The 22,777-nt window shown below is 36.0% G+C and overlaps 1 protein-coding gene across 3 annotated transcripts in view; it reads left to right on the forward strand.

Moving 5' to 3' along the window:
• COL25A1 (collagen type XXV alpha 1 chain) overlaps positions 1 to 22,777 on the forward strand; it is a 467,999-nt gene that overhangs the window by 303,858 nt on the left and 141,364 nt on the right. For all 3 annotated transcript variants that reach the window (XM_045995538.1, XM_045995543.1, XM_045995552.1), the window contains exons 6-7: positions 8,904 to 8,930; positions 9,077 to 9,103. In XM_045995538.1, the coding sequence (XP_045851494.1) occupies positions 8,904 to 8,930; positions 9,077 to 9,103 (54 nt within the window). The remainder of the gene's footprint in view (positions 1 to 8,903; positions 8,931 to 9,076; positions 9,104 to 22,777) is intronic.

Below are 22,777 nucleotides of genomic sequence, written 5' to 3' on the forward strand. Positions count from 1 at the left end.
GGTGATTTTAGGAGGAAATGTCCCTAAAAATATGTATTACACCAGTAAAACAGAAAACTATAGAGTTCAAGGTTTTAGGTATATACTTGGAAGAACACAAGTTCACATTTTAGTTTGAAGTGAGCCTAAGCTAAATGCATAAAACACTTCATTCAGAATTATGGTAGATTTATCGACATGTAAATAGCTACGGTTCTTATTTTTCAAGTAAGCACTGGATTTTTCCATTGTTAATACTATTTGCAATATGATTTTGTGAGTTTCAGATACCTGCTAAAAACTATCAAATTCAATTTATTCACGAATGTATGGCTTAAGAGCATCTATCTTATTGACACAATGGGCCAGTTCATGCTGCAGAGAGTAGGCAGAAATCTTACCATCTGTAGAACTTAGGCTTTTATCCTACTTGAACAAGGGAAAATGGGTTATTTCCTATTTCCTTGCTCTGTAGGGGTCTGTGAACATTGATAAAACCACGTTTGCAAGAATGCCTGAGAAAGGCCCATGCTGTAGAGATTGTTGTCCTTATCCTTAAAAAACTAGGGAAATTACAGCTTTTAAATATAGTAAGCCCACAGTTGGCTTGCAGTCTAAAAAGCAGAGGAAGAAATGTAATAATGGTGTACTTTATTAGTAAGTTAATACAGAGGAAGTGTGGCTGCACAGAACAGCCACCATATGTCATCTGTTCTCTTTTTACCCAACAGTGACAGTAGAGAATTTTCTCCCCTTCTCAGCTACTTCTTCTTCTTTTTTTTTTTAATGTATTTATTTATTTTTTCAGCGTAACAGTATTCATTGTTTTTGCACAAGAACTCAGCTACTTCTAATTGGGCCAGCCAAGGCTGCCAACAATCAATTTGGATTTGAATAACCCTAAAACCAGATTTAAAATTCTTTATGGTTCACTTGGCTCTTGAGCTCCTGTGTTCATCAGAGTTTATGCAGTGTAGGTCAACCATTTTCTGCTAATGCACTATGTTGTGAACTTTGAAATGAGTCACCATGTTGGTGATCTGTCAGTGGCTCTCATGTCCATTCCATTAACTGGTCTTGTTGGTTCTATCTGAGAAATGTCTTTTGAATCTAGAACTTTTCCTTTGCTCTCATGATCATCTATTTCCTGGACCAAGGCAACAACTTTCTAAGAAGGATAGCATTCCATGCTCTCAGAGTCCCACAGATCACACTTGATCTTACCACTCCCTTGTTAAGCTGATGACAGAATTTGGCCCAGGGACTTGGGTATTATTAGCCAACCTTCCCGAATCTCTTCCCCAAATCTTACTATTCCACATTTCCACTCCCCACACCACATATGTTCTTACAACCCTGAGCTCCTTGTCTTTCTCTGATAGCATGATGTTCTTTCACACTTGTGCATGTTCTCCTTCTGCTTGAACTTCTTTACTCGTTCCCAGTCCCCTTTATGTCTGGCCAACTTTCAAGAGTCAGTTCCAGTATCATCTTTGGAACTCCAGTTCTTCCACTTTCTTTTCTGTCTCTAGAGAATTCCTTCCACTGATTACAATTATTTTTACATATCTTTCCTCCAGACGTACAGCACATTGACTGGCTGGTAGTTGGCTATAGATGCTTACTAAATAAAACATTCTGGTCTTTGTAACTCTATGGTAATGAAAAGATTAATCAGAAGAAGGGTTGTTATAGTCCAAAAATGAAAATGATCTACACTTTTCAGGGATAAAAATCATAACTCCATTCTTTTTCTAGCAGCTCTGGCTGCCAAGAATGTCCAGGGTTTGCTTTTTTGTCCATTTTTTTTTTAAACTTCTGGCAGAATTTAGTTTTGTTTTCATGATTGCCATCTTTAAAAAAATCATTCTCGCTTTAGCTTTTGTCATTCAAAGTATGGACATTTTCACAATATTTATTCTTCCAATCCAGGAGCATGGAACATTTTTCCATTTCTTTGTGTCTTCCTCAATTTCTTTCATGAGTACTTTATAATTTTCTGTGTATAGATTCTTAGCCTCTTTGGTTAGGTTTATTCCTAGGTATCTTATAGTTTTGGGTACAATTGTAAATGGGATGGACTCCTTAATTTCTCTTTCTTCTGTCTTGTTGTTGGTGTAGAGAAATGCAACTGATTTCTGTGCATTGATTTTATATCCTGACACTTTACTGAATTCCTGTACAAGTTCTAGCAGTTTTGGAGTGGAGTCTTTTGGGTTTTCCACATATAGTATCATATCATCTGCGAAGAGTGATAGTTTGACTTCTTCTTTACCAATTTGGATGCCTTTAATTTCTTTTTGTTGTCTGATTGCTGAGGCTAGGACTTCTAGTACTATGTTGAATAGCAGTGGTGATAATGGACATCCCTGCCGTGTTCCTGACCTTAGCGGAAAAGCTTTCATTTTTTCTCCATTGAGAATGATATTTGCGGTGGGTTTTTCATAGATGGCTTTGATAATATTGAGGTATGTGCCCTCTATCCCTACACTTTGAAGAGTTTTGATCAGGAAGGGATGCTGTACTTTGTCAAATGGTTTTTCAGCATCTATTGAGAGTATCATATGGTTCTTGTTCTTTCTTTTATTAATGTGTTGTATCACATTGATTGATTTGCGGATGTTGAACCAACCCTGCAGCCCTGGAATAAATCCCACTTGATCGTGGTGAATAATCCTTTTAATGTACTGTTGAATCCTATTGGCTAGTATTTTGGCGAGAATTTTTGCATCTGTGTTCATCAAGGATATTGGTCTGTAGTTCTCTTTTTTGGTGGGATCCTTGTCTGGTTTTGGGATCAAGGTGATGCTGGCCTCATAAAATGAGTTTGGAAGTTTTCCTTCCATTTCTATTTTTTGGAACAGTTTCAGGAAAATAGGAATTAGTTCTTCTTTAAATGTTTGGTAGAATTCCCCTGGGAAGCCGTCTGGCCCTGGGCTTTTGTTTCTTGGGAGATTTTTGATGACTGTTTCAATCTCCTTACTGGTTATGGGTCTGTTCAGATTTTCTATTTCTTCCTGGTTCAGTTGTGGTAGTTTATATGTCTCTAGGAATGCATCCATTTACTTTTGTGCAGATTGAAATCCAGCATTCTACTGAATCTCGATTATTGTGCTTCTCATTCATAATGCTTTTAGTTTGGTTTAATAATTTAATCAAAATAGATAATAGAGCATGGAAAAAAAGATCTGAACTCTTTGTTACTAGGATAGAAATGGATTTGGGGAGGCTGAAGTTGGTATAGGCCAAGATCCATATCAAAGGTTTGGTACAAACAGAATTGTTGCCATAAATTCTGAACGTGAAGTCATTTGATTAGGGGCTAATTTGAAATTACCACTGGTATTTATATGTATGTTGGTAGTAAATTAATAACACTCTAACACCACTCTAAAGAAATGTTCCAACTACTGAGTAAGAATGTTAATAATAGGGGCGCCTGGGTGGCTCAGTGGATTAAGCCGCTGCCTTCGGCTCAGGTCATGATCTCAGGGTCCTGGGATCGAGCCCCGCATCGGGCTCTCTGCTCCACAGGGAGCCTGCTTCCTCCTCTCTCTCTGCCTGCCTCTCTGCCTACTTGTGATCTCTCTCTGTCAAATAAATAAATAAAATCTTTAAAAAAAAAAAAAGAATGTTAATAATAAAAGCTTTGGTAACACTTTTAAAATTTATGTAATTAGGGCTAATAAGAGAAAAACTTATTAGAAATAATCATCTCAAATATTCTTGTTTATTTATTTAAGCAGACGTAATAAAAGATCTGACTCCAACCTACTGGACCAAACCAGAAGGAAAGGAATCCCAAAACAAGCCTTACATAAAGTCATAAATAATGACTCACTATTACTTTATTTATGACCACTAATTTTACCATATTTACTTACCATTGACCTCAACCTTGTTTTAGCAACAAGGTTTTATTATCAAATAGCTGCCAGTCACTGATACTGATACCTGAACAACAAACATGTCCACTAACTGCTGGAAACAACAAAATGCCATGTAAAATATACTGTAATTCAAATATTCCTTAATTTTATTTATTGCCTATCCTTCAACTGATATCAGTCTAAAGACAAAATAATTTAAATAGTGACCCAGCTTTAATTTTAAAAGTAATCAAAGAAACCTTTCTTTCTTCTGTAATATTTTGACCTAGAAGAAAACCATGGCTCCCAAATTTTGAAAAACTGTGTTTACTAAGGTCATCCACTTTTTTCTTCAAATTCAATCCATATTTGCAGTGAAGAGGATCCAATTCAGAAAGAAGAGTGGGATTTCAGCTAGAGCAGAAGAAAACACCTGCCATTAATCCCAAGAGCACAAGTGGGGTCTGGAGTGTCCGAAGCAGCCACCACAGCTGTGAATGGAGGTTGACCTCTGCTTCGGTTCTGTCTTGAGCTGGCAGGTGCCAGGACGCCATTCAGTCTGCTCAAAAACAACCTCTTTTGAAACAGCAGTATTTTATTGCTCAATTGTGAATGTAAATTTTTATGTGTTCATAAAAATCATATTGCTCAATTGTGAATGCAATTTTTATGTGTTCATGAATTAAGGATCCTAGCTTATGGCAAGCTGTCTAAAGAAGTCTAGTTTTCATATGTGATTTTGGCATTAGTCTTTGAACTTTGGGGAAAAAACTCATCCCTGCTCACCACTGTAAATTGTTTTAGAAAAGCTTTGACCTCAAATATGCCATAAAACCTAATGAAGTGCCTTTAGAGGACTGGTACAATGAGAGGCTTGGCATCTGAAATCTCACCAGCAAAAAGAAACTAAACTTTAAGAAGAAGTTTTTTGGGGGAAAGGGGTAGGAGCAGGGGAGGAGTTCCTCTGTAACTTACATAAAGTATGGAACTTTATAGTAGCCGGATTTTCTAGGCGAGTTTTTCTTAATGCTAGTAGTAGGATGTGTTTAACTGTGGTACTAGACTATTCAGCTTTTCAAAACAGACCATTCATGTTTTCTAAATCAGCTTCTCCCACCATATCTTCTATCAGTGCCTAGAACACTGCCAAACTCTTTATAGGAATTTGTATATAAATGTATAAAAAATCAAAATAGACTTAAATAACATGTTATTTAAATCAAGATTGGAATCTCCATTGTATTTCTTTTTTTTTTTAAAGATTTTATTTATTTATTTGACAGAGAGAGATCACAAGTAGATAGAGAGGCAGGCAGAGACAGAGAGAGAGAGGGAAGCAGGCTCCCCGCTGAGCAGAGAGCCCGATGCGGGACTTGATCCCAGGACCCTGAGATCATGACCTGAGCCGAAGGCAGCGGCTTAACCCACTGAGCCACCCAGGCGCCCCTCCATTGTATTTCTTAAACTGAATGGTAGGTATCCTCTCACTGGTTTTTGGGGTTTCCTTTGCCCCACCAAAAATAAAACCCTACTTGTAGAGCATTAGAGAACATTTTGTGTGTGTTAAAATTATTAAATAAATTCTTTAGACTTGATTTTACAGGGATAGACACAGTCTATACCAATTACTCACTACTTGATTCACTGAAAACATTAATAAAACATTAAAATTTTACTGAAAACATAAAGAAAAATGATTTCCTTGGTTTCCCTTTGTTTTAATGGCACAATTATTTTGGGGATAAGAGAAACAAGAGTTTGTTTAGTTGATTCTGTTATCTTTGCTCTCTCTCTCTCTCTCTCTCTAACCCTCCACAATTGCTCTTTCTTTCATTTTGAACTTGAGATCCTGGGGTCACTACAGGATGCTCGGAAATGTAATTGGGAGCCATTTCAGAAGGTATCCGTTGAAGGCAGGAACATAGTAATCATTCTTTATGAAAATATAATTCTAGAGCTGTGTCCCAACACTTATCATCCTAACCTCATCACACAGACTAGGTTAAAGTCCTGGCTAACTCACTTGCAAGAGATCTAACCTTGATAATCTTTGAATTTTATTTTTGGCATGTATAAAAGGAATATCATAATACTCTCTTCATTGGATTGGGGCAAGATTAAATACAGTAACAGGTGAAAGTTCTTTGTTGATGGTAAAATATATAAACTACAGACATGATATTATTGTTATTATTAAGTTAATGATAACCTCACAGCTGTTACCAGAAGTCTCACAACTGAGAGTAGGAATTTAAGACAGTTCCTCTGTAGCAGATACTTAGCAAGAGATATTTTAGTAGACTGAGTATTCCTATATTTTCACCTGAAATGACATTGCAAGGTCTTAGGAAGGAGTACTTTGCTAAAACCTTGGCTGTGCTTCTAGTCTAGACTTACACTTGTTTCCCAGCCTTTTAGTCACTCCCAGGTGAATGTGAAAGATTGATGGAAGGTAACTTTGAAATGCTCCAGTTTCTCAAGTAGGCTGAGCTGAAATATGATTTCAATTTTAAGAGCTGGGGGGGGGAAATGCATTGATGCCTCTAGAAATAGTATGTCCTACTAGCATTTTTGTTCAGAGATAAAGAAAATCTCAATGTGGCTTAAGAATAGATAGCTGCCCCAAAAGTAGAAAACCCCAAAAGAGCCACATCTTGTATGGCTATCTGATTTATGACAAAGATAACATTTATGACAAAGATAACACTGTACTACAATGGGGAAAAGATTCATTTTCAATAAATAGTGTTGGGTTAATTTGATCCACACATAGGAAAAAAAAAACATCTTGACGTTGACCTCACATCATGCACAAAATCAGTTCTCCATGAATTCCGATCTGAGTATGAAAAATAAAGTAATAAAACCTCTATTTTTTACTTTATTTTTTTATTGTTGGTTTTCTTACTTTGTTTTGTATACCATACCATCTCAAATAATATAAGTTTAATGTACAGTATTATATTTACTTTAGGTATACAATACAGTGAGTCAACAATTCTATACATTACTCAGTATTCATCATGATAAATGTACTCTTAATTCCCTTCACCTATTTCACCCATCCCTCCCCCCCAATCACCAGTTTGTTCTCCATAGTTAAAAAAAAGTCTGCTTTTTTGTTTCTTTTTTTCGTTGTTTCTTTTGTTTCTTAATTATCACATATGAATGAAATCATATGGTATTTATCTTTCTCTGACATTTTACTTAGAATCATACACTCTAGATCCATCTGTGTTATCACAAATGGCAAGATTTCATTCTTTTTTATGGCTGAGTGATATTCTAGCATATATATATACACATATATATATATATAAAACATCTCTACTTTATTTGTCTCAATTTTTAAAAAATTTGATTCCAGTATAGTTAACATACAGTGTTATAGTAGTTTCAACAAGGCTTTTAGCATTTAGAATAAACATAAAAGAACCTCTTTATGTCCTTGAAGTAGCAAAGATTTCTTAAGTGAAATACAAGAAGAGATAAAAGGAAAAAAAATGTTAAATGGAGTTTTATTAAAATTAAACTTCTGTTCATCAAAACCCAGTTAAGAGAATATACACAGTACACTGAGTGGGAAAATATATTTGCAAAAAATAACTGATAGAAAACTCATATTCAGAATAATGTAAAGTACTCTCATACCTCCCTCTTGATATATACAGATATTACAATATGTGAAGAACTTCAGTAAGTCTAAAGGACAACTCAATAGAAAATGGGCAAAAGATATGAATAGACACTTTGTGGGCGAAGATGCAAAATGGACAAAACATGCATTAAAAGGAGTTAAGCTAATTAATCCCTGAAGAAATACAAATTAAAACAGTGTGAAACTACTACACCTCCCACCATAATGTCTAAAACAAAAAAAGATGGAAAATACCAAGTATTGGTATTGATATAGGGGCACTGAAATTCTTGTATACGGGTGATGGGAGTATAAATTGTTAGAATCACAGTGAAAAACTATTTGTCAGTACCTACTAAAGCTAAACATATTAGGTATTTTCTATAACCTAATAATTCCACTCCTAGATTTACACCCAACAGAAATGCATACAGTTTTTAATCAAAAGACATAAACTAAGCAGCACTATTTTCAGTAGTCAAGACCTAGAAACTCCTGGAAAAAAATGGCATCAACCAAGTAGGATAAACAAATAAATTATGGTTTATTCACATGATGGAATATGATAAAGCAGTAAGAACAGACTATCTACAGCTACATACAAAATTATGCATACATTTTACACTTACTGAGCAACGAAGGTCAGACGCATACTGGTATGATTCCATTTCTGTAAAGTACAAAAAGAGACAAACTATTTTTTCAGAGGTCAGAAATAGTAGTTGAGAGTAATGATAAGAAAATGTTACCATAAGCCCCCTAGTTTTCCTTAGCTGGGTTCTACTTGCATAGGTACATTTAGCTTGTGAAAATTTATTTTGCATATTATATAGTTATGACATGTGGACTTTGTGCGCTTTTCTCTGTGTGTGTAGTATGGCAGTATATATAGTATATGCTATGGTGTAGAACTATACTTTATTGGTATGTGTACCAGCATGGTATAGTACCATGCATACTGTTATATGATATATACCATACTATAAATACCATTATACTATATATATAATAGTATATGTATTATACCACTTTCACATCCTAACCATCTTATAATTATACTTTGGAACCTAAAATTCCTTGATAAACCTCACTGATGGGTATACCTTTTTGCCCTTTGCATGAATCTTTTTTTTTTTTAAATATTTTATTGATTTGACAGACAGAAATCACAAGCAGGCAGAGAGGCAGGCAGAGAGAGAGGAGGAAGCAGGCTCCCTGCAGAGCAGAGAGTCTGATGCGGGGCTCGATCCCAGGATCCTGAGATCATGACCTGAGCCGAAGGCAGAGGCTTTAACCCACTGAGCCACCCAGGCTCCCCCCTTTGCATGAATCTTGCAGATAACTAGCTGATCTATTTAAGTTATAATTTTTAAAAATTTATTAAAAAGTGTTTTCTTTCTTTCTTTCTTTTTTCTTAGGGCCCTCCAGGTCCAAAAGGTGATAAGGTAAGAAAACATGTAGCAGAAACAAATTAAGTTAGTGGAAATCCATTGGTATGGTCTATGCTATGTTGTATTTTGGTCTTTTTAATGCATGTCACGGATAGCCTTTATGCTAAAACTATTTATCTTCTCATCTTCCTATTCTACAGGGAGAACAAGGTGATCAGGGACCTCGGGTAAGTTGTATTCTTCCAATCCTGGGTAGAAAATTAATTTTCAGCTCCAAACTTATTGAATTAAGGTAGCTTTGGCTTTATAACTGCATTTGTGTCATGGTTTAGAAATAGCTGGCAAAAAATGCCATACCACTTGTAAGTGAAGTAGCCTTAATAATAATTAATGGATAAATCCTGTAGCATTGCTTTAACTTGATACCTGTAAATAGGACACTGTATAATAATTAGCCCTCTGATGAAGGGCCAGATTCACTACTAAAAAGTCAATAACTACCACCATTCCCTTGGCTATTGGGTCCTTCAGATTTGCATGCATTGTTTTGCAATAATGAGGCCATTTGGATCCCTGTCGAATTTGACCTTTTTCTGCTGTTTAAACTTTATGTGCTATTGCATAAATATGTTATATTATATGAAAATATTAATGCATTTTATATTTTTATTCTTCATCATATATTTGAATTAGGCTTATTTGAATTTCTTATTTTTATAGATTTTTAAGCAGATAAAAGGTGTAATATAACTTAGCATTCCAGGGAGGAGGGGCATTCTTTTATTCTTCTCAAATGTGGCTCTTTTAACCATTATAACACAATGGTGAATGCTTTGTTGTTACCTTGGTAGTGCCAAGTCCTCTGCTCCACATCTGTGCCTTATTACCCAAATGTTCAGACATACTGTTCCAATGATGTAGTGGCTCCGTTCAGACATACCTCTCAATTTTCTCATGTCACTATGCACAAGAGCGAGTATTTGGTTGAAGAGTCATTTTTTACAGTGGAAAAGCACATTTAAAACTTTCAAGTTGAAAACAGAAACTGTAGGGTTTTTGTAAAATGCGCTGTATGTTGTTAATTACTGAATTCATTTATACTGCAGTAGAGGTTTTTATTGCAAAAGATGTAGTTGATGCAAACTTGAAAAATTTGGAGTCTTATCTCTTTGTGTTTATTAAACTAGATAAAATGTATGCCATGATTTGTTTTCCTTTCCACTCTTCAGCCATTTCTTTATATAAAAATCATGACCATGCCTCAGAGCATTTTGTTTCTCATGCAGTCATTCTAGCTGATGACTAGCTTCAAGCTCAAAGCTCATGCTAGTGGTTGAGGAGATTAAACATCATGATATCTGTCGTGGATGTGAATGGAATAAAATTCTCATAACCTTAAATGATTAGAGGATAGCCACTTGCAATGTATGTGGTGATTATTTCACGTAGCATGTCTCCATGTATTGAGTATCATTTCTTTCCACATGAAATCTCAAAATCACTCAACTTACCCTTTCCAGGTAAGAGGGAAACTGTTTCCATTCTGAGAAATCTTCTTTTGGCAAAGGAAGTAAAGGGGTGGTTCGCAGCTTAGCTGTCATCAGCATGCACGCAGTCCTCATTTTCAAAAAGGTGTGTTGGCTTTCATCGTTCCAAAAAGTGATGATGGATGATAAAGCCAGGCCAAATTTTCAGGATGAAACCTGAAACCATGTGAAATTCACCTGGTTTCATGTTGCATTACAAACTGAGACTTGGACCAGGTTCCTTGCAAGTTTGGCCAAAGTTCATGAACTACTTTGACGAACCCAGACTGCCTTTCATACAGATTTCAGCCAGTTTTCACACTGACTGAGGCCAAGTTTCACACAATTCAGCGCCCATTTAGCATTTCAGGTGGAAAGTGGCAAAAATTGATCCCATTTTTCCCAAGATTTTGCTTTTTGTTTGAAGACATTTGGATTGATTTTATTATGCAAGGTGAATCTTCATGGACTAAAAATCTAGAATGTCCTGGGAGGTATCTGTGAAATAGAATAAGAACCTACCAAACTGCCTCTTTTCTCAGATTCCTAATTTAGAAACAAAGCAGATCACATATAATGGTCTCCAAAAAATAACACTTACTTGCTAGTAAGAAAGTATTAGCTACTGATTAGGAAATTTATCATATCAAGATAGTAAAGTGAATGGTTTATAATTTCCAGAGAAATAAAAAATAAGTTAGAACAGGAAAGGCCTTTGATTTTAATGAGAATTCACTTTACTCACATCCTCCAGAGGCACACTATTCCAGCTAACATTCATGGAGACTCTCTTTTCTAAAATGTCGATCTTTGTATTTGAATACCCTGCCTATTTTTATCCTATCATAGTTTTTGAATTCAACTTTTTATGATTTGTTTCAAGTAATTTATTTCTTCTGTCATTAACAATATGACCCTTCATCATTTCAGTTCTTTGTTAGCTTATCTACTGTTATAGGATTTCTACTGTTTCCTTCAATATGGGCTCCCTCTTCCCCCCTTTTTTTCTTTTCGGCTTCCCAACTGTCAAACAGGAATATATTAAGTCATATTATGTGATTCAAAACAGAAAAGTGTTGAAGATAATAAAGACATTATGAAGGTAAAACTATTTGGAAATACTTGTACATATATTTAGCAATATACATTGAATTTCTTTTATCTTCAAGATACCATGCTTAATATTATAGAAACTATAAATGGATCCTCTTTCTCTCTCTTCTACTACCACCAAATTCAACCTAGTATCATCTCATCTTCTTGACTATGGTGGCAGTCTTCCAAGTAATCTTGCTTCTACTCTTGACCCTGTATAATCCATTTTTTACACAGCAGCCAAAGAGATCATTTTGTATTATAAAATGGATCATTTTACTCCCTGTTTTAAGCCTTAAGATGAAATCCAAACCCTTCATGAACCTTCAAGATCTGGCCTTTGCTTAAGTCCCTAACCTTATCTCACACCACTCTTCTCTCCACCCCCCATCCCCCCCCACCCCCACCCCGCACCATGCTCCAGCCACATAGGCCTCTATGTATACTTCAAACACATCACAATCACTCCTAGCTGGATGACTTTCTTTCTATTTGCTGTCTTCTGGTCTTGTGGTGATTGAGATTTCATCTCAAATACTTCCTTGTTGAGACTTCTCCAACTACCCAATCTAAATCTGAGATTCTCCTATTTTGTTTATTTATTTACTTGCTTGTTATCTGTAAAACATGCTGTACCATTTACATAAACTCTCTGAGAACAAGGGCTTGGTCTATCTTGTTTATACCATCAGCTAGAATAATAAGGACTCAATAAATATTTGATGAATGTTAAAATAAAATATTATTACATCATTACTTCCCTCAAATTGCTGATAATCTCATGGGTACTCAAGTGAGAAAGCTATGTGGTTGTGTTAAATGCCTTAAATAACAATACCAAGAGATGCTAGATAAGTAAACATTCTTCCATTTTAAAGAATCATTGGACACAGTGGAAGTGGTGACACTTGAGCTAGGACTTGATAAATGGATAATCTTTAGAAGAGAAGATGAAGAGAGAAGATATTACACATTCCAGAAAAAAGAAATAGTATAAACAGTACTATACAATTGGGAAATGACAGGATTCATTTAAAGACAATAACATTTTTTATTTGCCAAGCACATAAGCTAAATATAGAAAAATTACATATATAGGCTGATTTTTTTTTTACTGAAGTTATATTATGAAGTATTTTGAATGTTTCAGTGTGATAGCAAAAAGGAGACATTGAAGATTTTTTTAGGACATTATTTGATGCATATTACCACTGGACTCTTTGGTATAATTACCAAATGTTCTTTGTGAAAATCTTCCTGATGATGGTATCTCATATGGAGTGGAATTGGAAGAGACTTGAAAGAAGACCAGAAACTGTCAGTCACCCAGGACAAGTTTGTAAGAACCTGGGTTATAAGGATAATGACCAGTCTTCAGGGAGAAGTGAGCAGAGAGGATGGGCTGGCTCAGTCTGAAACACTGAAACACCCCTTTGTTGGAGGTAAGGGGTCACATTCAGCAGAAAACTCTGTCAGAATGAGAAGCTCAGCAGTGGGGAGGGGCTATGTTGGTGAGCCAAAGAAGGAATTCCAAAGAGTCACCAAAATATGAGAGAGAGCTCCATGTTTTTTATGCAGACGGTGATATTAGTTTATTCTCATATAATGAGAAGTTTGGAGAAGGTAGTTGGTGGTGAGATTAACATAATTCAATGATGTAACTATGGAAGCCTCTGTGAAATCTCTTGGCATTTTCTTCATGATTGTAAGAAGGCTGTTTCAAGTCCAGCCATCACATATGTATCAGCAGGGAGAATAAAGGGGGAGGAGTCTTTATCAAGAAAATAAAAATTTTCCCATGAATTTCATAGTAGACTTCAGCTCACGTCTAACCAGACAGTGTCACATAGTTACTTTGTAGCTGGAAGTGAGCCAAAGAGATTGGTGTTGAAAAGGAAAGTTGGGTCATCTTGTAATCAAACCAATGTGAGTTCGCTCATTGATAAGTTACAGATAGAGACCACACCAAGTGGAGTTGTCACATAAAGGAAACATTATTTGCAGCAAATAAGGAGATCACAAGGCATAATTTCCAAAGCTATGACTCACTGAGAAGGGGTGAGTGGGTTCCTTTTATTTATGGTTAGGATAAATATTCAGAAAAGGGAGATTTGCCATCGCATTTAAAGGCGGGCATAAGGTTGCACAGGCATGCTAAGAAAACATGCATTGTACATTATGTTAATCAAACTTGTGCTCCTCCTTGGGCAAAGCCTTTAACATTATACTGAGGCAAATCTAACTATTGGACAAGGGGAAAGGGCTATGGGAATCGTCTAAGAACTAGTATAATTTGGGTGGGATCTTGGGCTCATTATCTCTCCAAGGCCTTACTTGAATGCAGGATCATACCTGTTTATATGCTGGAATCATATCAGTTGACCTTGAGTCTAGGTTTCTGTGGAGACTGCTATTGGATTTATTAGTGGGGCCTGAAAAGACACAATAGCTGATTGGCGAGAAATGGTTCTCTGAAAAACAAACTTTAAACTTTCTGCTAGTTTCAACTTCAACTTAGCTCTATGGGACGTGTTTTCAATCTCACCAATAGGAATTGCCACAAGTGCCAAACAAAAACTCAAAGAAGAAAAACCAGGGATGACATTAGTAGAGGAGAAATTAATAAGAAAGAGTCTTTAAGCAAAGGGTAGGAGTTTAATTCAATCCATATGGGATTTATATCCGAACTGTGATCATTGGTAATTTGTGGCCAGGGTCAAGTTAAAAAACAAACAAACAAACTGCCGTCAGGGAATAAAATAGGAAGATAGTAAGGTGAAAATTCAGCATGAATCATTAAAGTGCATGTAGGGACTAATGTTGAGAAAGTGGATAAGGATAGGGCTGAAGTTTCTGGCTTGATAAAATTGGTCAGAAGACAGTCAGAAGTATAAATATGTTAATATTTAGTTGTGTTAAATTTTTGATCTGGATGAATTATTTCACTGGAATAATGTATCAAACAATTGGAAGCATGAGACTGGGAATCTGAGATGGTATAACCGTTCCATAGCTGGAGTGTCCCCAGTGAAAATTGAAACTGTGGAAGTGGAAAAATTGTGCATGAAAGGGTGACGTGAGAACCACTTAGAAATATCCACATTTAGGGAGTGGGTTAAAGAAAGAGAGTCAGAAAAGAGAGCGAGCATTCATTCAAAGTCAAAACCAGGACACTACAAAATCTGAACACTAATGGAGGAGCTACGTTAAAAAAGAGAGAGAGAGAAAAGAAAAAAAATGTGGCCAATGAAATCCTCTTAATAAAAGGAAAACCATAGGGATGAAGTCTGTAAAAAGCTTATGATTTTGATGTTTTGGAGTCATGAGATATCTAGGGAGTACATTTTGTTAAGCAGTAGAAGCCAGATTGCAAGAAGTTAAAAGGTAAATGGGACGAACGTTGACTATCTTTGAATATTGTTGATGGCATATGATTTAGTGCAGAAGAAAGTGGGCTAACTTTTTTGGCATGAACTTTCTGTCAGTGTTCATTGAGCCAATTTTGAGCTTACAATTTTAGGTTTAGTATAGAAACCATAGATATTGTTTGCTTTTATTCTACAAGACAGTGGTTGTTAGATCTCCACAGCTGAATGCATCCTGATGTTTCCTCCTTGTTTCCTGGGGAGATGTTGTTACAGATTTGCCATTAATCTTCAGTGCATTTGTGCAAATGTCCATACTTCTGCAGTTAGACCATTGGGTTGTATGGTAGGGATGGTGCTTTTTCTGTGATGTCAGTCACCAAGCCTTCACTCTGTTTGTTCCTAAGTTTGTGGCACAGAGTTCTAAGGCTATGACTGTACCCTGCAATCAAGCAGAGGTTGGAGACCTGCTGTCAGGGAGTTGTAGGGGCATTCCTAGGCTGAACAAACATTAGACCAGGAAGTTACACCTCACATGTCATAGTTATAATTATTAGCCGTACAAGTAACTAGGCAAGTTGCACACAGCATCTCCAAGCCTTACTACAGTTCAGCAAGATAGGATATGAGGGAAGAAAAGTAGGAAAAGGGCATGCAGTGTGGTGAGATGATTATATACACATGGGCTGGGGTCAGACTGGATGGGACCGAATTCTAACTCTACCAGTATCTGCCCCTCTGGTTATGACAGGGATTAAATAAGAAAATGTATAAGAAAACCTATAACAAATCCTTGACTGATCAAAGCTAATCATTCTTGCCATATTGCACGTGAAGAATCTGGGGTGAAGTCACTTGCCCAAGTTTACATAATTTGTAAGCGGTAGGAAAATGAATTCACACCCAGCTCTCTCGACCCCTTGTTTGTACCTTTCCCAGTGGGTCAGGCTGCTCCCCTATCAACAAGTTAGTTATTGAAGTCATCAACCTCAGTATGAAACAACAGGAATGACAAAAAATACCCATGGCTCAAATAATAACACCATTAATAATGATAAGCAATTTTATTGATCTCTTAAGATGCACTAACCATTCTATGAAGACGTATCTTATTTCAATAGCCCTACGAAATAGTTGCTTTCATTGTTTCCATTGAATGGATGAAGAAACCAAGATTTAGAAGGTTTAAATATTTTGTCTACAATAACAGAGCCAGTCAGTGGCAGAGTCAGGTTTTGAGGCTGGGTACTTCCAGATCACATTGTATCCTTAAATGTGATTTTCTCATTTATCCTTAAAATTAATGCAGCGATTTAGTTAACAGCATAATAAATAATATGGCTGGTTTTTAAAGATCTATTTATTTATTTTAGAGAGAGAGTGTGTGAAAGTGGGGGGAGGGGTGAAAGGAGAGGGAGAAAGAGTATCTCAAGCAAACACCCTGATGAGTGCAGAGCCCAGCTGGGGGTTTGATCTCATGGCCCATGAGATTATGACCTGAGCTAAAACCAACAGTCTAGTGCCTAACCAAAGGAACCACCCAGACGCCCCATAATATGACCTTTCTTTTTCTTTTCTTTTCTTTTTTTATCCTGGTGAGGATTGAGCTCAAGCAGGTTAAATGATTTCTACAAGTTCAAGTACACACATCTACCAAAAGACAATGCTGGGAGTCAGACCCAGATTTCTAATTCTGTTCTCTTTCCACAATCGTAAGCTGCCTTCAGGCGGCTGCTAGTACCTTTTCAACTTTTAAGTTCCGTGCCTCTGTGAATGAAAGTGAAAGGTCTGGGGAACACAAGTGCAAATAGGAGCATCTTTTTTATTTGTAGTCATGGTAACCTCAGTCTTTACAATTCATTCACTGTTGACCCTCCAGAAAACAAATGGGTGAATGCATTACAGTCATACCCAGGAACCTCATGTAACATAATGGGGCAGGGGAATGCTAATCCCCATCCAAGGGACATCAGAATATCCTGTTACCTCGTTATAATACAATTTTTCTTCTCAACTTGTTGGAACCAATTTGAAAGTTATAGTATAATATCAAAATCCCGCTATATTAACTATTAGTGACTTTTTTTCTTTAGGATAGATAACCAGAAGAATCAAGTCTGTTTTCTGCTGTTTATAATGCTGTATTTACATGTTCTTTGATTCTTTGATACTTTTTTTTTTAAAGATTTTATTTTTTTATTTGACACACAGAGAGAGATCACAAGTAGGCAGAGAGGCAGGCAGAGAGAGAGAGGAGGAAGCAGGCTTCCTGCTGAGCAGAGAGCCCGATGCGGGGCTCGATCCCAGGACCCTGAGATCATGACCTGAGCCGAAGGCAGTGGCTTAACCCACTGAGCCACCCAGGTGCCCCGATTCTTTGATACTTTGATCAAAGTATACTTTGATCCAAGATACTTTGATTCCACCTTTTTTTTTTTTTTTTTAAGATTTCACTTTTTTATTTGACAGACAGAGATCACAAGCAGGCAGAGAGGCAGGCAGAGAGAGAGGAGAAAGCAGTCTCCCCTCAGAGCAGAGAGCCTGACGCAGGGCTCGATTCCAGGACCCCGGGACCATGACCTGAGCCGAAGGCAGGGCTTTAACCCACTGAGCCACCCAGGCGCCCCTTGATTCCACTTTTATTCTGAGCTTGTCTTTGCAAAAGATTGTTTTATATTTCTTCATCAGTCACAGAACCTGGATGTCAAGTGTAAAAGACTCAAGACCTTCAAGACTTTTCCCATTGTTTTCTGCACCCATTATTACTACTATAATTGGTTTTCTAAGAGGACTTCTTGTTTGCCCAGTTCTTAAGAGCCTCTGCCCTTGTCATGAACCACAGCCCTGGGAATCACAGTGGTACTCAAGGCTTTGATGTTAGTGGCTCATATTTCTTTTCCCTATCTTAGTGATTTAAAAACATATTTTTAAAAATGAGCAAAACTGTTCTAATGCTTAATACTGTCTGTTTAAATTAGGGTACTATGTTGCTCCGAAATTGTGGTAAGTTTACTAATCAAACTTGGGTAATAAAATGAACAAACATCATGAATTTATCTTTTGACTACATGTTAATCTTCTAATCAGTTGGCTACCATCACCTTGCCAAATAACACAGAGGCCTGATAAGTGAAAGATTTAGTGGTTATTGGTCTTAACATCATCAGCCAACAGCTGGTTTTAAATGAGTGCTGGGCTCTCACAGTTTCAGTAAGCCACCCAGGAGCTCTGCTTAACTCTTTTCATAAAATTCTTTCTCTTCCCCATGTATTCAAGTAAATTTTCATAACAGCTGGGACTACGCAAAACTGATAGCATCTTAAAAACATCTTCGGCAAGAAAGATTAAGTTCCAGAAAAGGAAAGCATTTAGAAGTTTATTTTATTATCTTAACCTTTGTTGACTCGAATGATTAAACAGATTCTTTGGCTCTGCTAAAACATTTAGGTCTGGATATTAATTTGATGTCCTTATTTACTTAACCCTTGCCTTTCTCTTCAGCCCTAATGAATATGCTACTCATTTGGTACTGAATGTATTGCCTGTGAAAAGGGAAGGGATATAACACAATGGAAAGAAATAAATTGTGAAAAAATTATTTTAATGTTTTCCAGATTCAGTAGAAGTTGGCATGGAAACAGCAAGCTCATTAAGATTTGCAAACGTTTTTGTTGTATTTTTTATAATCAGAGTTCTCTTTTGAGTGTTCTCTGTCATATTTCAAACCACTAAGAACTGGTATTGAATTAAACCTAGGAACATTTGTATATGTGTTCTGATGTGGGTCAATTTAAAATAAATAAGTTATTTTTGCATACAATTGTTAATATGTAGACAATATTTCCCTTGGAATTCAGTGTTGTGAATTATATCTCAGTTATTGGTTGTATAGGTGAGCCAATCAAATAAGAAAAAGAAAACACTTTATAAGTCTTGTACGTTTTTGTCTAATGTAAAAAAATTATGTAAGTAAGCCTGTAAATATAGTAATCCAGTTGGGTAAACTTTTATACAAAACATTTAGAAGTAAAAATGAACAATTTACAAACCCTGTATTAAAACAACAACAACAAGATAGTGGAAAGCTTGAGATTTGAGCCTTTACCTAAAGATGCTATTAATGACCACAGATGTATTAAAATTAAATAAAAATCCGTCCTAAACATATCCTCTGACAAGGAATTCTGGAGAATGATTCTAACCAGTTTAAATAGCCATGGGGTTTTCTTTCAATGTTTTTAATGTAGTGACCTTCACAATGAAATAATTATTCATTCCATTTTATGAAGTAAAGGAAAGATTTCATTTGTCCCCAGTCTTATACTCATTGGTTAAATAAACTACAGTAGTCTCCCTTTTGCTTTTGTACATGATTTATCTTGTACAGGATTTATTGAAAGGATATATACTTTTCAATCTTCTCAGGCTAATGTACACCGCTACACGTTTTTCTTAAAAACCAATGGAATGAAAATTTTCAGATGAGAAAGGATACATGTATATATATTTAATATTATTCCATTTATATTTTTGTCTGAATTTTTATAAGTGCCTGTAGGTATTTTCTAAATAATTTAAATAATTCCTTGATACATTCATGATCTTCTATCAAATACAAAACTATACATATTTTATTCTTTTTTATTGTGTATGTAAGCAAGTTAATTTTCACTTGAAATCATATGTAAGAATCTTATGTTTATTAATCCATAGAAGTATGGAGCTATGGTTTGCATTAATGCTGCAACTGAAGCATATAATAAAATGTGGAAGGAAAGATAGATTTGGGGTTGGTGACTTTCAATATTAAATAAGGAAGAGAAAGTAAGCCTTTAGGTAAATCTGTTAAAATTTGTGTCTGAATGGACAGAAAATTGATCATACTGTAGTTGGTAATATCTATGAATAATGAGCATATGTCAAGTAGGAAATATAGAAAATTAAAAGCAATTTACACTAATAAAATCCAACACACACACAATTCCCACCCTTCTTTTTCCAACACTTCCAAATGCAACAACAAAAATGTAGTGAAGCAAATTCACCAAGTAGAAATCAAGAAAGTATGAAACAGCAGGTTTTTAATGATGCATCAGGATTTACAGAAGGGACTAGAATATAGGACTATATTTTTGATTCTTCCCTTCAGAATGGGTGGAATAATGGCTTATGCATTGACAGACCATGTTTAGGGAGAACAGTTCCTGTAGGTCTGAATGAGATGGGTCTCTGGAAAGTCATTTAGTGCCAGACAGCAGCACCCTTTCATAAGCATACCTGTGCTAATGTGTCCAGCAGCTCCTGGTAGCAGACATAGCCTGTAAATCACAAGTGGCAAACAGGACTGGCTTTGTCGAAAAATAATGTCAGTTGCAAGAACCTACTTCAAATGCATTTCTATAGTGACTTTAGACGGAGGCAGGAAGCTTTGATTTTCCTCTCTTAGAAATCAGTTAAATTTTGTTTGAAAAATATTGATATTCAAAGAAGTCTTTACTGATCACTAGTTTTTTTTAATATTTTGCACAAATAAACTTGAATGATTCAACACACACACAAATAATAAAAACTGTAGTCATAAGAATAAAAATAACATCAATAGTAATAATGCAACATTATTGTTTCCATAGTTCCTTATACCAAGAAAACTGGGCAGTCTAATTGTGCTTTATTAACTTGTGAGTATGGTATGAACCTGTTAATAAAGGAACCTTAGTGGTGGAAAAGCTAGTATCAAAACCCTCTAATGTAGTGTTCAAAACATCAAAAAACTAGTAACATTCGTTCCAAGACAGGAAATTTAGTTAGTGACAGGCCTGAAGGAATTCATTGGAACTGAGAACAAAGATAGGGATTTGATGATGGGTGAGCAAGAGGAGAGAAACTGATGTGTCAGTGTCAATGTTGTTATGGTTCGAAGCCCCTGCGATGTGATGTGAAGTAGAGAAACTAAATATAACCTTAGGAGGTGCAGGGGGCAATAGATGGTAAGCCTTCCTCCTTTCCATGTCTTCATAGCAGCCTGAACAATCTGAGTTTATTGGCAGGTGAGGAAAAAAAAAAGACTGAATGAGATATCACCAAATTTTTTTAAATTAAGATTACATTCTGTTGTTTTAATTTCTTTATTCCTTGGGCTTTTCATCAAACTTATTTTCAGAAGCTGAGTTAATCTACTAAAATTGTGGCCCAACCTCCCTATCTCACCCAAGTCTTAGCCCACTGTGACTTAGAGGAGGTCATCACCTTGTGAGATTTTCAGGATGGCTGAAGGGACATTCTGCTGGTAAGGTAGGAAGTACGGAATGAGGGGTGTGACTCAGGGAGACATCCCCAAATGCAGAGCAGACCAGAGAATCTTCTAAAACATGCCTGGTTCTAAGCTATGTAGACTGTGTTACTTGGTCTTTTTCAAGGCTTACAAGGTGTTTCTCATATTAAGAATTATCAGACACTTGCCTTTTACACAGCTAGCCAATTAAAATGCTACACTGAATATCACTCTGTACGTAGGTGTTTGTACATATATCGATTTTCATTAAGGAATTATTCCATCTACAGAGATATTTTATATGCATATATAGATTGTGTGAATATTTAGTTAAAATTGCAGTTGCTTATATTATCTTTATGAAATAGTTCCCCATGAGTACAGATTATTATTTATATATACAAGATCTAGATACCTTTCAATGTGAACCTACTTTTGTTTATTCTCTAATTCCTATTAGGAAAAGATAGACAAAGGCCAACAGACACATGAAAAGGTGCTCAACATCACTAATCCTCAGGGAAATGTAAATCAAATCCACAATGACATAATCACCCCACACCCAGTCAGAATGGCTAGTTTCAAAAAGACAAGAAATAAGAAGTATTAACAAGGACATGGACAAAAGGGAATCCTCAGGCACTGTTGGTGGGAGTGCAACCACTGTGGAAAACAGTATGGAGGTTCCTCCAAAAATTAAAAATAAGAATACCAGATGATTCAGTAATTCTACTAGTGGGTATCTACCCAAAAAAGATGAAAACACAAATCCAAAAAGATATATGCAACCCTGTATTTATTCCATCATTATTTACAGTAGCCAAGATACGGAAGCAATCTAAATATCCACCAATAGAAGAATGGATAAAGAATACACACACACACACACACACACACACACACACACACACAGTGCATATATAAATACACAATGTACCTGTACATACACAATGTATTACTCAGCCATAAAACAGAATGAAATCTTGCCACTTGTGACAACATGGATAGACCTAGAGGGTCTTATGCTAAGTGAAATAAGTCAGGAAAAAAATACCATATGATTATGCTTATATGTGAAATCTAAAAAACAAAACAAAGGAGCAACCCAACAATGAAAACAAGCAGACTCTTAAATACAGAGATCAAACTGGTGGTTGCTAGAAGGGAGGGTTGGGGGTGGGGGAGGATGGTCAAAATAGATAAAAAGGATTAAGAAGTACAGACTTCCAATTATAAAACAAACAAGTCACAGAAATGCAAACTATAGCATAGAGAATATAGTCAAAGTATTGTAGAAAGAAAGAAGAAAAGAGAAAAAGGGAAAGGAAAGAAGGAAGGAAGTGGGAATGTAGGAGGGAGGGAGGAAGGAAAGAAGGGCAAACATTCAAAGCAATCTGTGAAATTTTATTGGATTAAATTGATATATCTTCCTTAACTCCTCGTTAAAAATTGCCTTTATATTCAGTGTGGCATTGCAGAATTGTTTAAAGAGAATAAAAACTAACTTTTAATAATTTAATGCTTAATTTTTCTTCCTGCATGTCTTAGCCTGTAGGAAAACTGTTCTCAGTGGTCCCTTACAAAGTAAGACGGAAACCATCATGATGACAGTTCCTGACTAGCACATCAAAAATTGGCTTTGAC

Source organism: Meles meles, chromosome 2, assembly GCF_922984935.1.
Source record: "Meles meles chromosome 2, mMelMel3.1 paternal haplotype, whole genome shotgun sequence".
Classification (NCBI taxonomy): domain Eukaryota; kingdom Metazoa; phylum Chordata; class Mammalia; order Carnivora; family Mustelidae; genus Meles; species Meles meles.